General features: G+C 36.6%; 1 protein-coding gene across 1 annotated transcript in view; it reads right to left on the bottom strand.

The window, feature by feature from the left end:
* anxa10.L (annexin A10 L homeolog) overlaps positions 1-14,150 on the bottom strand; it is a 46,213-nt gene that overhangs the window by 3,873 nt on the left and 28,190 nt on the right. The window contains exons 7-11 of the mRNA XM_018268625.2: positions 12,676-12,729; positions 11,338-11,431; positions 9,555-9,650; positions 7,580-7,638; positions 5,802-5,924 (exon numbers count right to left, since the gene is read on the bottom strand). Of these exons, the coding sequence (XP_018124114.2) occupies positions 5,802-5,924; positions 7,580-7,638; positions 9,555-9,650; positions 11,338-11,431; positions 12,676-12,729 (426 nt within the window). The remainder of the gene's footprint in view (positions 1-5,801; positions 5,925-7,579; positions 7,639-9,554; positions 9,651-11,337; positions 11,432-12,675; positions 12,730-14,150) is intronic.

The following is a 14,150-nucleotide window of genomic DNA, read 5'->3' on the forward strand; positions in this document are numbered from 1 at the left end:
CACAAATTCATAGTATTATTATTTGCAATGAAGTCAAGTATCTTATCCCTTAATACCCCTTCAAAAAGCTTTCCTCCCACTGATATCAGACTAACCAGCCTATACTTTTAAGGCTGAGAACGGGATCCCTTTTTGAATTATAAACAGTTCAGAATCTCTGCTTTTCCTCCGTTCTCATCAACCAACTGACCCCCACACCTTCCTGCTTAATTTTTTTACTATTATCGTATTTAAATAATATTTTAATAATTAATATAATAATTAAAAAAAATTATAATTACATATTTAAAAAATAATGTTACTGCTTGCTGCAATACCCTTTCCATCTCAATTTTAGCATGTCTGATAGCTTATTGGCTTCCTTGTACCTGTTCCTTGTAAACGTTTCGGCTGTCCCAGCTAACTTGAATGCCTTAAAAGCACATCTTTTCTTACTCACCTCAATGCCAACACTTCTACTGAACCACAAAGGTTTTGTTTTGCGGCAACTTTTCTTGCTTACAAGGGGAATATACTGACGTATATTTATTAAGCAGCATTTTAAATACATCCCATTTTCTGTTTAACCCTGTGAAAAGCCTTTCCTAGTTAATTTGTTGGAGAGATGCCCTTATACTGGCAAATTTAGTTTTTTAGTTACTCCCCTATAGAGTTGTCTCTGCAGCATAATCTCAAAGGAGACCATGTTATGATCACTATTCCCTAAATGCTTACCCAGACACATGCTAGAGATGAATTTGATATTATTAGTTATTACAAGATCCAAAAGGGAGTTATTCCTAGTAAGTTCTTGAACAAGCTGAAAGTTGTCATTCAGCATATTTGCAAACCTATGAAGGGGAAAGCGGTGAAATTCTGCACACCAGACACTGGACTGTACGTTTAAAAATTGCTGATCTTTTTTCAATCCATATTAAAACACGCTGCTGGCTTGATGTGTTTCGGGCACAGCTGCTCTTTATCATAAGCTTCTATTTGTAAAAGTAGTTGGGTTTCATACAAGGTGGTTTGTAGCATACACCAATGATAACTTTGCAACCTTTTGCCCAGTTGAAATCTCTACCCAGAGGGATTCCACACCCTCCCCAGTGCCATCCATGGCTATTTCTTTCTAGTTCAGTGCATATGACCACACAACGTTCCATCTTGTAGGTTTCAACACTATCTAACTTTATCCCTTGTTACGGTTTTCAATCATATAAAAATAAACCATAAAGCTCCTGCCAGATATTTTCATTATAACCTGGTATATAATATCCAAGGCATCCAGATTTTGGTGTAGACATTATATTTATCTGCAGTAATACTCAACATTCTCTCATTTGTCATAATCCAGTTCATTTTGAGCCGGAACATAATTATGGGAATTGAGTACTTTTTCCAGGATACAGCAATCAGGGCCGCTATCAGGGGGGTACAGGGGGTACACCTGTACCGGGCCCGGGGCTAAAGGGGGGCCCGGCTGTACTGAAGACCCGAAGTCGCGCCGAAAATTGGATGTGGAGGAGAAGTGCAAAGTTAGGGATTATCTGCAAGTTCCACTATCAGTAAACTCAATTTCAAGCTGTGACACAATGCACAACTGAAGTTTTCATCAGCAGTATGAAATTTGCAGACGATCCCTAACTCTGCAATCTCGCCCTGCCCCAGTGCTTTTCAGCCAATGACAGCGTCTCCCTTCCTTATGTCCCGCCCCTGTAAGCACACGGTTCCTCTTTGGGCTCTTTTCTTTATGACACAGAGAGAGTTGAGTGGCAGCATCCTGGAGCTTGCAGAGAAACAGAACATGAGGGAGACAAAGCAGTTATGTGTATGTTGTGCTTAATATTTGCCTAACTATGACTCTTTGTAGTGTGATATATTTAACTACCACAGACCCTGTGTACAGAGTTTGCCTAGTGCTGGTATCAGTAGAAACCTGGATCCTGTTATATACAGTGTGTGCAATGCCCACTTATACAATGATTTTTTTTCTGGCACTGATAGTTTTTTTTTAACTTATGGGGGGGCCCTGACCACCAATGTTTTTTTAGAAAAACATTTACGGGGCCCCTGGTGCCAATAGTTTTTTTTTTTAACTTATGGGGGGGTCCTGACCACCAATGCTTTTTTATAAAACATTTATGGGGCCCCTGGTGCAAATAGTTTTTTTTTTAACTTATAGGGGGGCCTGACCACCAATGCTTTTTTAAAAAACATTTATGGGGCCCCTGGTGCCAATAGTTTTTTTTTTAACTTATAGGGGGGGCCTGACCACCAATGCTTTTTTAAAAAACATTTATGGGGCCCCTGGTGCCAATAGTTTTTTTTTATACTTAATCGGGGGGGGGGCTGACCACCAATGCTTTTTTAAAAAACATTTATGGGGCCCCTGGTGCCAGTAGTTTTTTTTTAACTTATGGGGGGCCCTGACCACTAATGTTTTTTTAAAAAACTTTTATGTGGGACCCCTGTCGCCAATTTTTTTGTTTTTTAAATTATAAGGGGGCCCTGACCACCAATGGCTTTTTTTTGTGAGTGGGGGGTTTACCATTTTAAGCAGTTGTGTCTTTGTGGACATTTTACTGTGGTGTGGGCGGGATCTGCGGTGGGCCTTGGGGGTGGGCGGGGACCGGGGGCCCAGAAAATTTTGCTGTACGGGGCCCCGTGATTTCTGATGGCAGCCCTGACAGCAATAGTCTGTTTCGCTGCTGTAAAGATAAATTGTATGAGTTTACGATGATACTTGTTCGAATTGGAATATTTGTATTAAGCAGTACCATCATAGGATCTTTTCGAAGTTTGTATTGGTCCAAATTTGTTGCCATGTAGATTCACTTATTCTAGTGCCCTATTCTTTTTCCCATTGTTTAGAGTAAGTTGGAAGGGAAGAAATCGAGGAATTTAAAATTTCTTTATACAGAATGGATATTATTCCTACACTACAAGGAAATTTAACACACATTTGCTCCCAGACAGAAGAGGTCAGAATATTAGTACATCCTTTAATCACTTTGGTAAGAAAATGTTGTATTTGGATATATCGAAAACATTCTGATTTTGGGGGATTATTTTGAGCAACTATAACAGACCAGTCCTTAAGGCCTTGCAAGCCAAGAAATTGGATAACATATATATTATATTATGTGATTTCCACCAACAAAAGTCTCTATCTCATAGCCCTGGTTTAAAAATAGGATTCCCAATCAGATGCATAGCTGGGCAATGAGGAGATTTCAAAGGTGATTTTTGTATGGTTTGATCCCATATGGATAATGCCATTTTGAGCACTGGAGTGGAAGCAATAGGCCTTTCTTGTTTAGGAATCCATAGTAATAATGCAGGATTTATTGATTTCAGACATGCTACTTCAATTTGAGCCCATAAGGGGAGGCTGGGTCTATAAAAGTGAATTAGTGGCATATTTTGAGCAGCCTGATAATAGTAAAGTAGGTTGGGGACATTTAGGCTGCCTTTGTTTCTGGGTAGTAGAACCGTTTTTTGGGATAATCGCGACTTTTTTCCCCCCCAAATAAATTTCATAAATTGTGATTGTATTTTGTTGAGATGAGACCTTGCAATTTCTATCGGTAAGACCCAAAAAAACCCCCAATATTTTAGGTAACAGGACCATCTTAATTGCATTTATCCTACCAAGCCATGATATATGCAGCTTCGACCAAGCCCTAAGTGACTTCTCAATTTCTGTCCAAAGTGGAGGATAATTGGCTCGGTATAAACCTTCAAAAGTTGGAGTTATTTTTACCCCCAGATAGTTTAACTGCTTATCACTCCATTGTAGGTCAAAATTGAGTTGAATCAATTTTTTTTGTGATTGGGTAATATTCAGAGATAAGGCTTCAGATTTCATAGGATTTATCTTCAGTCCAGATATAAGCCCGAATTGGAATAGGTTATTAAACAAGTGTGGTAAGGATGTAAGCAGTTTCGTCACCGTCAACAATATATCATCAGCAAATAACATTTGTTTGTAAGTTTGTTGAGGCTTTATAAGCTCTTTAATTAGCTTTTGTTTCACAATACAATCATAGTTTGCACCTTATTTGTTGTGTAATTTAACTGGTAAAATGTCAAATGAAATCCATTTTAATTCCAGGTTGTAAGAACAAAAAGTCCAAGAGGGCAAAAACTTGCATGGGACTGTATTCGGAATCAATGTTTCTACTTTGCTCAAAACTACATTCATTTCAGAACAGTTTGGTTGGCAAACCTCTAATTTAATTAGCTTTTGTAGCCTTCTGTATATTGCGCAGATTATATTATCCATTCAAATGATTTATTATGAAGAAGAAGTCGCGGAACACATTCTGATTGCTTGATATGCAGTGAAAGCTTACTAAATCAGATGGAAAAAGTGATATCGGTGTTTTTAATAGCATTTGACATTTTGCATTATGTGTACTGCTACAAATCAGCAAAATGGCTGTATACGATTATTACCCCTTCTGGCTTAAATTTGCTACAACTGAGTTGTTTTATAATATGCAATGACAAGCAAACAGACACCTATAAATCTCTATTTTCATGCAAATGCCTGAAATAGAACATATGGTGCTTTGTGCATTGGCAATAAAACACTGTGTAGGGCTTTAGAAAGAAAGGTTAGGGAATGCTTTTATTTAAACGTCTTAAATTTCAGGGTACAATGCCATTTGCATTTGACTGCATACATAAAAAAATACAGACATGATAAATGTGATATCACACATGCCAGAAAAAAAACTTTTAATATCGTTTTACCTTAATAGCCCAATAAGCTGTTGTGGCTAGTTAACTGTGAGGACAGAACACTTCTTCATTTTATTTGTACTCTAAGTCCATGCCATATTGACAAAGACTGTATGATTGCAGAAAGGAGTTCTGGGAATTTTTAAAATGGTAATTAAGCATTTATTCTTCAAGACTCGACTGCCTAATCCCCTGCTTTGAGCCCAAGAGTGATACCACAGAGATACTTAGATGCTTTTTTGTCCCGCATAGAGCATAACTAAAGTGGTTGCAAAGATTGTGCTATTCAGACTCAGGGTGCAAGGGGCCCTCATGGGCCCAAAAATTATATCTTTCAATATATAAATTTGATATAGTTAAAAAAAATACAAAATGTACTATTAAGGGTCCACATAACACACTCAGAAGCAGAATATGTTAGTGAATTGGAAAATCCAGCTAAAATTAATTGATTTAATTTAATGCAATTTCATTTAAATGCAATAAGTGCAACCTGCAGCATGCATTTATTAGAGGTGTCCCAGAATTTTTATCTGGTAATCCTAGGATATGTATGCATAAAGTAGGTAGGAGGCCACCTGTCACCCCAATATTCTTTCCCCCAACTAGAGGTGTGAGCTAAAAGAACGTTTGACATGATGCACATGCACATACCAAGCCTCAGCCTTTGACTAAGTGTCCCTGGTAGACACGAAACATGTCAGGTCTTGGAGAATAAAATGTAAACATTTTAACCTTTTACAATCTGACTCCTGCCTTACTACTTTGTGGGTCCAGGCTTGTGCCAGGCTCCTTTGATGTTTCCTGGCACATACCAAGTATGCTGGGAGAATCGCTCATTATGACCATGAGCACCACACAATATGGCCACCCACACCACCATTTTTAAAAAAAACTGTTGTTCCCCCAACTGGAGTGTGGGATCTATTACCTTGAACCTCCAGTGGAGGAAACAATATGGGGGTGAAGGTGCACTTTAACGTACACATGTGACAATGCCAGCTTACTTCCTATTTGTTGCACATATAATATATCATAAACTCTCTATTTACATCTAAAATAACGGGCATTACCTTAATGTCGTGAAAGAGAGATTTTCCATATGTTTCTTTATATTTCTGCCTTATGTTCATCAGGTCAATTTCACTTCTTGACACAAGTATCCTTATAATGGTTTTATTGTGAAAACCAAAATCCTATTAGAAAGAAGTAACTACTTTTAATATCTGAGTTTTGTGTACATATTAGACAATATACAATAGAAAAGTATTGACTTTAGTAGTTTCTAACTGCTAATTCTAGGCTTTTCGCTCAAATGTTCTCTTTGAAAGTCAGATCATAAGCAACTCTAGGGTTAAATAACCACAGGAAGTGCATATACAGTTAGGGTTCCACCCTGACTCTATAAGGGCCATTTATAAATACGATTGCAAATGCAGTTTTGCTAAAAATAAATGCAACAAGTTTCATTAAGCCCCATTGTGTTCATACTGTCCTGTGTTTATCCTATTTAATATAGCTACTGCAGACCATGCAGCTAACTTCATCCTGATTGTGGAAGTAATTCCAGGGTTCCCACAGTGGGTTGTGTAAAAAGGCACAGCAGACTTGTGCCAATGGAATTACTAATGCCCATTATTAGCAACTTGCAGTCGATTTGCATGTCTTTTGGCCCATCGGGTGCATTTGTGATGGGCAGTTCTCCCCATGCAATAGCAATTACACTGGAATTCTGTGAAAACGGTTGCACTTAAAAATTTATATTTTTGGAGATTTGTATCCAAAAATTGCTTATGATTTCAAAGAGAGCCGTTGAGCTGAATGCCTGTCTAGCCATCAAGACTGTCTAAAACTGCTAAGCTCAGAAACTACTGAAAACAGAAAATATATGTAAAATGTGCTCAAGGGACCACTCTGAGTAAGTTTATATCAATTAATTTGTTGGGTTTAGATCAAAGAATGGAGGAAATCTTCCAAATATGTATAATAGTTAATGGCATCTCCAGACCATAGGTAAAACTGCATTAACAAAGAGTTGAGGCATGTTAGGAGTTGATTCAAGGGGACTATCACAAAAATTAACATTTTATATACGCTTCATCACACTGAAATAGTAAACTTTCAAAATATATTCAATTTAAAATTCTGCACCATTTCTGAAATAATCAAATAACCTTTCACTATCCTCCTCTCTGCATTGGTGTCTCTTCATTCTCTTCTCATGCAGGAGTCAAATGTCAAGATCAGTTAGCTCTAATACATATTTTAGTGGGGATCCCTTCCCTAGCAGATGAATGAAATCTAACTCAAATGACTGATTCCAGCACAAACAAATCCTAACAAAATAACTGACTGTGGCACAAATCCTGCATGTAGAGACAGGCTATCTGGGGATTTTAAAAAAGAGTGATCAAAATCAGACACTCAACTCCTGCATGAAAACAGAAGAAGAGAAAGAGATGCTGAGGGGGATGGTAAGGGTTAACTTGATTATTTCAGAAATGGGATAGAATCTTTAATTAACTATACTTAGAATATTTCAGTTAGATGAAGCTTGTATAAAATTTTATTTTCACAATAGTTTCCCTTTAAAAAGCAAGAACATTTTAAATAAGAGTTGTGAACAAAATTAAAAAAAAAACATTGGATACAGGGAAAAACAATTTACAAGATACCTTTCTTAAATAGGAAACATATAGAAAGTAGCATTAAATGCATTTTAACACAGAAACACACTATTTTTACAATGCAAATGGTAGTATAGAGGACCAAAGTGTTGCAAATCTCTATCTACTGTTGGTCAGATAATAAAAGCTGAATAAAATCAGTGTGCCAACCAAACAGTACTTACGTGAATGGCATTGTAAAGTCTATATGCAAAATATGCCGGTTTGTCACGCACAGCAGAAACTGTAACGAAAATACAGGATATGTTTAGAAAGATGCAAAATGGCAGCCTGCGATTCCTTCCACACCTTAGGTCTCACAGTGCTGGCCTTGACTATGGTTAACTATAGCCATAGCGCTCTCTCTCTCTCTCTCTATAAATTTTTTTCATTTCATTTACAAACCCCATGTTTCAGTCACTAACTTGTGAGCTGTTTTGCCTTTAGAATGGTCATAATCAGTAAATACGTCTGGTTTGTAAGTAAATTTGGAAAAAAACAACACCTTATTTTTGTTTGCAAAAGACCGTTTAAGTGCTGTACTTCATGGGAGAGAGAGAAAGAGAGAGAGGCAAATAAATAACTGCTACTGTTTAGCTATTTCAATGTATACATTTGATCAGTGGTGTAAGTAGATGTTACTGTGTCCCACACCAAAATAATTTTAGAGCCCCAACATATCCAGAGGTTTTCCTGCTTCCAAGTTTATTTTGAAATTGCTTTTTATTTTTTCCTCATGGGCCCCCCTATACCTCCTGCCCCCTTACAGCCACAGGGTCTGCATCCTCTGTAGTTACAACCCTGAATCTGAAAGATGAAATACAAGACCTAGTGGAAACATTAAAAACCTGCTGGTACTGTGGATGACTATAGTCAAGGCAAGATCCGTGTGCGTGTTTATGGTAGTCAAGGCAGTAAAGATCTAATAACTTCGTAAAATGTTGCGAACAATGGTAACACCAGTTTCCATATATTATGCCTACTCGAAAGCTGTGGTTATGTGCAAATTTAAGTGGAAACTTGACTAATGGGGCTGTCACTTTAGGACTAGAATTTCAAAGTTCAGATCTGTTGCTGCTGCAAAAACTGTAGTAGACAAATTCAGGAGGTCAGGAGTAAGAAGTCAGTAATTAACACAACCACAATCTTGCCTATTTGCCTGGCTTCCTATTATTATGCAGCTTTAAACCTTTACCTTATGGAAATAAGATAATTCATGGAATTCAAAACTGCAGAAGCAGTTTTATAACAACATAGTGTTACCAGCTATTCATGTCAGTGAGCATGGCACAGAAATCTCTAGTACACCTTCCATATAAAATATTTAGACCAGCACCATTGTTCAAGACATATATAGAATCTTTCAACAGAAAACTGAAACAGGAAGCTATGAAAATGGAAGAAATTCTCTCCATGGTAACAACTGAAATAATAAAAGGGAGAAATGAAGAAGACCAGCAACAATCACACAATCGGCTGCTGTGCACAATGGCTTTATACGACTATAGGATGTTTTCAAAATATAAGGCTGATGGTATTTTCTCTGCCAGTGTAAAGACATTAAAGCTTCAGTCCTGGTGCTGTCAAGTGTTTCCCATTTAGATAAATGGGAACTGGCAGGGATGCTTTTGGGTGCTTCTCTGCCTGCCGAGAAAGCACACTGTGTGCCATCATCCTAATTAAAAATATATATTGGCCATTGGCAGTTATTCAGAGGGTAAATTACATTTTGTTCCAAAGCAATGACGGTCTTTTTACAAATCTAGTACACATACACAGTATGAGAGCAGTCTAGTTCAGTAAGTGGCAGTTACATATATTTACTACAGGAAAAGAGAAGCCACTATACATGAGGCCTCAATCGGTTTTCTTCCGACAATCTTTGTGGTTACTTTTGGAGAAAAGTACATGAAGAGAACAAGAAGGCTAACATTTTTTGAAGGCAGTGTACATACAAGTTGTGTAACCCTCCCGCTGAGCAAAGCATAACTGAAAATCTCATCTGGGCATAGAAATGCGGCAATCTTAATATAACAGCATTATCACTTAATTTCAGCATAGCTGCTATTTGCAAATAATAAAGCATTTTTATTTTTAATTTGGAAGTGCTTATAGAGTGTCATTGCGCAAGAGAAAAGTAAACACAAAATGCTCACTTACCAATTGCCAGAAGGAGTTGTTGGAAGTACCCATCAAAACATTCACTAATTGCTGCAGCAATGTCCTGTCCAGAAATATTTTGGAATTCCTGGAATACTTCAAGACAAGAAACACAGAATATTAGAGTAAGACCCCCATTAGAAATAAAGAGTGTCATTGGCAATACTGGAATTATGTTAAATAGCACAATACAGTTTAATTCTGTATTATATCTTCAAAATAAAAAAGTTATGTTGCAGATAGATTTGCTGTGGGTTTCTAGCATATGGAAAAGAATACCGGGGGCTGTATTTATCGATCAAGGTACCTACTTTTCAATCTAATGCAAAAATGTAATTCAAGAGAGCTGTGATATGGTGTATATAACAATATTATGTAAAGCAAATGTCTAGTCTAGAGCTGAGTTTAAACAGAATAGTTTAAATGGGTGTTCTAAGCAGAGAAGAAATTCGTTTTTGAGGATTTAAACTCATGTTGCCAAATCCTTTTACATCTAAAACTTGGTTTTGTGTCACTAGGATTCAGCGCCGAGTAGGTAGTATAGGCAACGGCCTAGGGTGCAAATATTTTGGAGAACACAGAGAAGGTGCAATTACAGAAAATGTGTATATTGTAGTATACACAGCAGCATGCTATTAGAGGAGCTCGTCATTGAACCAGCTCCTTGTCTTTTCTGGTCTGTGTCCACCACTAACCTTTCCAGACAGGGGTAATGGTGTGGTGATACCATGATGGATAGGGGGTGAGTGGGAGTAAATAGTGGGAGCTGTGTGTCAAACTCCTTGGCTCGGCTCTAATAGAATCCATACAGGTATAACACAAAAATACTACTTATAAAATGAAAGCGGGATGAATCACAAGCTACAGTACATGTTCCAGATCTGGAATATATATACCCTTTTATTTTTTACTTTGTGTCTTTTTTAGTTTTAATGATTTTTTTTTAATTTAGTAAATGATGGTGTAAATGTAAAAGCATAAAAATGTAAGGTTTAAAAAATGCATTTATAAAGATTACCACAAGGTGTCTCTATACATTAAGGTATAAAGATCAGACACAGCAACATAATATGGAACATTATAGCCTTTGGCAGCATTTAGGAAATGTATGATCTTAATAACTCAATATCTTAATATTAAGGACTTAAAATATTTCTTGTTTTTGTGCCCCAGAAATTCCCCCAGTCATGTCATGTGTTTATACAAATAGATAAAAATAATTAAGAGCACTTTATTAGGTATAACTATTGATAGGGAATCAAGTCTCCTTTATTTCAAATCGGACTAAGGCTCACTAGTGTAACCACATTAAGTCATGTATCATCTATATATTATTCAAACTTAAAGGAAAACTATACTCCAAAAATGAATACTTGAGCAACAGGAAGAAGTGTGGAAGCAAAAGACATAACTCTTTCTGTTAATTGGCTCATGTGACCTAACAAGTATAGTTTGTTTGGTACGTTTATGTGCACTGTGAATCATATGATCCCAGGGGGCTGCACTTATTTTTTAAAATTCTGTTTATGATTACCCAATGCAACATACTACTAAAAAGTATATTGTTATGTAAATGGTTTTTTTTTTACATGAAGCAGGGTTTTACATATGAGCTGTTTTATGCAATATATTTTTATAGACCTACTTTGTTTAAGGGGGATTATTGTTTTCCTTTAAGGGGAGATACGGAAGGTCTAGCCATTAAGTCTTTTACTCCCACCCACAAAATACTTGTATGTTTTCAGTGCCTGGCCTGTCCACACAAAAAACATTTTATTCTTACCCAACCACAATTGTTGGTGACTTTTATTGCACAAGATCATCTGCAGCATATTTTTGTGCTCCCCCGTTCTCCTTTGGCAAGCTTCCCAGAGAACCTAGGAAATGTAACAGTGCTATTATCTTTATCATGCAATGCCCATTTTCACAATTTGTTCTATTTGATTTAATGTCTAAATCCCTTACCTTACAATTATAATTCCATTTTTTTGGAATATGTTAAAGTATGCTTATGCTCTCATATGCTCTACTTGTATACACAGTCCTGCTAAAGTGAAAATAGTCAGTTATGTCTGGCCTAAATATTTATAAATGTCTGTACTATACCATCCATATGCATCAAAATAAGCTGTTATCACTGTTTAAAATAGCCTGGGGTGCTGATGTTCTCCTCTGTATTTATAGTAGTACAAAACATCTTGCTACTGTACTGTATACAGTCATATTGTAGATCCGGGGTCTCCAACCTTTTTTATCTGTGAGGAGTGATGGGCGAATAAATTTGCCTTGTGCAAATTTTTCGTCGTTTCACAAATTTTTCAAACAAGCGAAATGGGAGAAATTCGCTCATCACTACCTGTGAGCAACAATCAGATGTAAAAGGAATTGGGGAGCAACACTAGCATGAAAAATGTTCCTGGAGGTACCGAATAAGGGCTGTGATTGACCATTTAGTAGCCTCCATTAAGACTGGCAGTCTATGTAGGGGCCTCTGTTTGGCAGTTCACCTAGTTTTTATGCAACCAAAACTTTTCTCCAAGCCTGGAATTCAAAAATAAGCAACTGCTTTGAGGCCATGGGAAGCAACATGTTGCTCACGAGCCACTGGTTTGGACCACTGCTGTAGACTGAACTAACCGCTAACACACCCTGACTCATTTACAATTGCTGCTCATTACAAAACAAGAGCAAGGTTGATTTATCTGCACTGCGGACCACATTAAAAGCAAATTACACTATATTGGATATATACCACTTAGTTTAATTTGCAAAATGAATAGTTTGATCCAGATTTCATCCATTGGTAATGAACCATGATCGGACCCACCACCAAGTTTAATGAAGTTCTTGATAGATTAATAAGGAATAGATTCTTGATTGGAGATGTATATATTGGAAATTCATATCATACAGAATGTCTGTATAATCAACATGCCATGCCATGCAGTTTTTCATTTCTTTAAATACTAGATATCTCAATATGTTGCGTGTTTTATGTCCTTTCATTAGTTGAAGTTTGCTTGGTTTTCAGTACATGTCTCTGCAATGATTTCTCCCCAGCAGAGTTTCCTTCACTTTTTCCATGCAATTGGACTGAAATCTGCTGTAGGAGAGTGCTTACCATTGCATCCTGAGCAGCCAGAGCAGGGTCTGCATAGCCTTCTTCTCTCACTCCCTGGAAGAGAAATAATAAGCCTTAACATTTCATTTTTCAGACATAATAACAAATGAAGAGAATGAGAATTTGCAGAAAACATGATTAACTATGGACATAATTATTATACTTTTTCTTCAATTTTATCTACTTTTTTGTATGAAAAGCACATTTGGAAAAGCTTTTATGGTTATTAATGATTATAATAAAGTCATTAATTTAATGGCTACTGTATATTTGTGTTTATAAAAATTGAGGACTGTTCTGAAATAGGGCATGCATTAGTATTGCCAAATGCAGTTATATCATATCATATGTAAAAGGGAACAGATTATTTTTTTAATTTTCTTGTTTATATGTTGCTTATATTACAGTGCTCTGTCCCTTTCTTTTCTGATAAGCTTGTGTTTTTTACTGGGCTGTATCAGTGTTTTTATTGCCTCAGTATATAAAGGATTAATAGTGGCACATTTTCTTAATTTCATTAATCAAACCATCTTTGGGGTCAAACAATAAAAATTAGACAAAACTTCATTAAAGGGCATGTAAAGGCAAAAAAATAAAATACCATTTTTACTTTCTTTAATGAAAAAGAAACCTATCTCCAATATACTCTATACACTAGCTGTTTGTTTCCTTGACACTGAGCACTTAATCTGTATTGTAATTATATTTTTTATATTTATGTGAATTGTATTTCTAATACTGCACTTATTGTTACTTTTTATTCCAATGACCCCTTGTTTGTTACTACTAATTTATTGTTTTGCTGTACAGTGCTTTGCCATCAAGGAATACTATACAAATAAAAATATACATACATGCATACATACTTTAATTAAAAAATGTGTATTGTTTTTATAAGAAACCTGACTGTTTGCGGTGAAATTCTCCCTTCATTTACTGCTGTGGATAGGAATTGTCAGATGGTCCCTAACTGCTGAGCAGGGAAACAAGCATACTTATGAACAGCAGGGGGAGCCCCCGCCTTACTTCCCAGCCATGCAGAACTCAAGCAGCTTTGTTTATGACGATCCCTAAGCAGCCCAGACCACACTAAGCATGTGCACAATCTTTGTCTTGCAAAGATGTTTAACAAAGTTACAAGATGGTGACCCCCTGTAGGCAACTTTGAAAGCATAAATTATTTGTTTGATTAGGCTTGTGGTGCAGTAAGTTCATGTTTATATTTAGTGCATTTCTAGCCTTATTCTATTTTAGACTTTACAAGCCCTTTAATCACCACTTTGGGGGGTAACTGTGCAAGCAAACACCATCAGTTCCCTGAAATTGAACAATTTACTATGATATATAAAAAACGTTTTTGCTGCTTTATATCCATTTTGATTCAGACATTATGAATGGATTTGCCATCAAACATATCGTGGAAATGAGGTTATCAAATATATTGGCATTGCTGTCATTCCGTGACAGGTCTCCTG

The sequence above is a fragment of the Xenopus laevis genome, chromosome 1L, assembly GCF_017654675.1.
Source record: "Xenopus laevis strain J_2021 chromosome 1L, Xenopus_laevis_v10.1, whole genome shotgun sequence".
Taxonomy (NCBI): Eukaryota; Metazoa; Chordata; class Amphibia; order Anura; family Pipidae; genus Xenopus; species Xenopus laevis.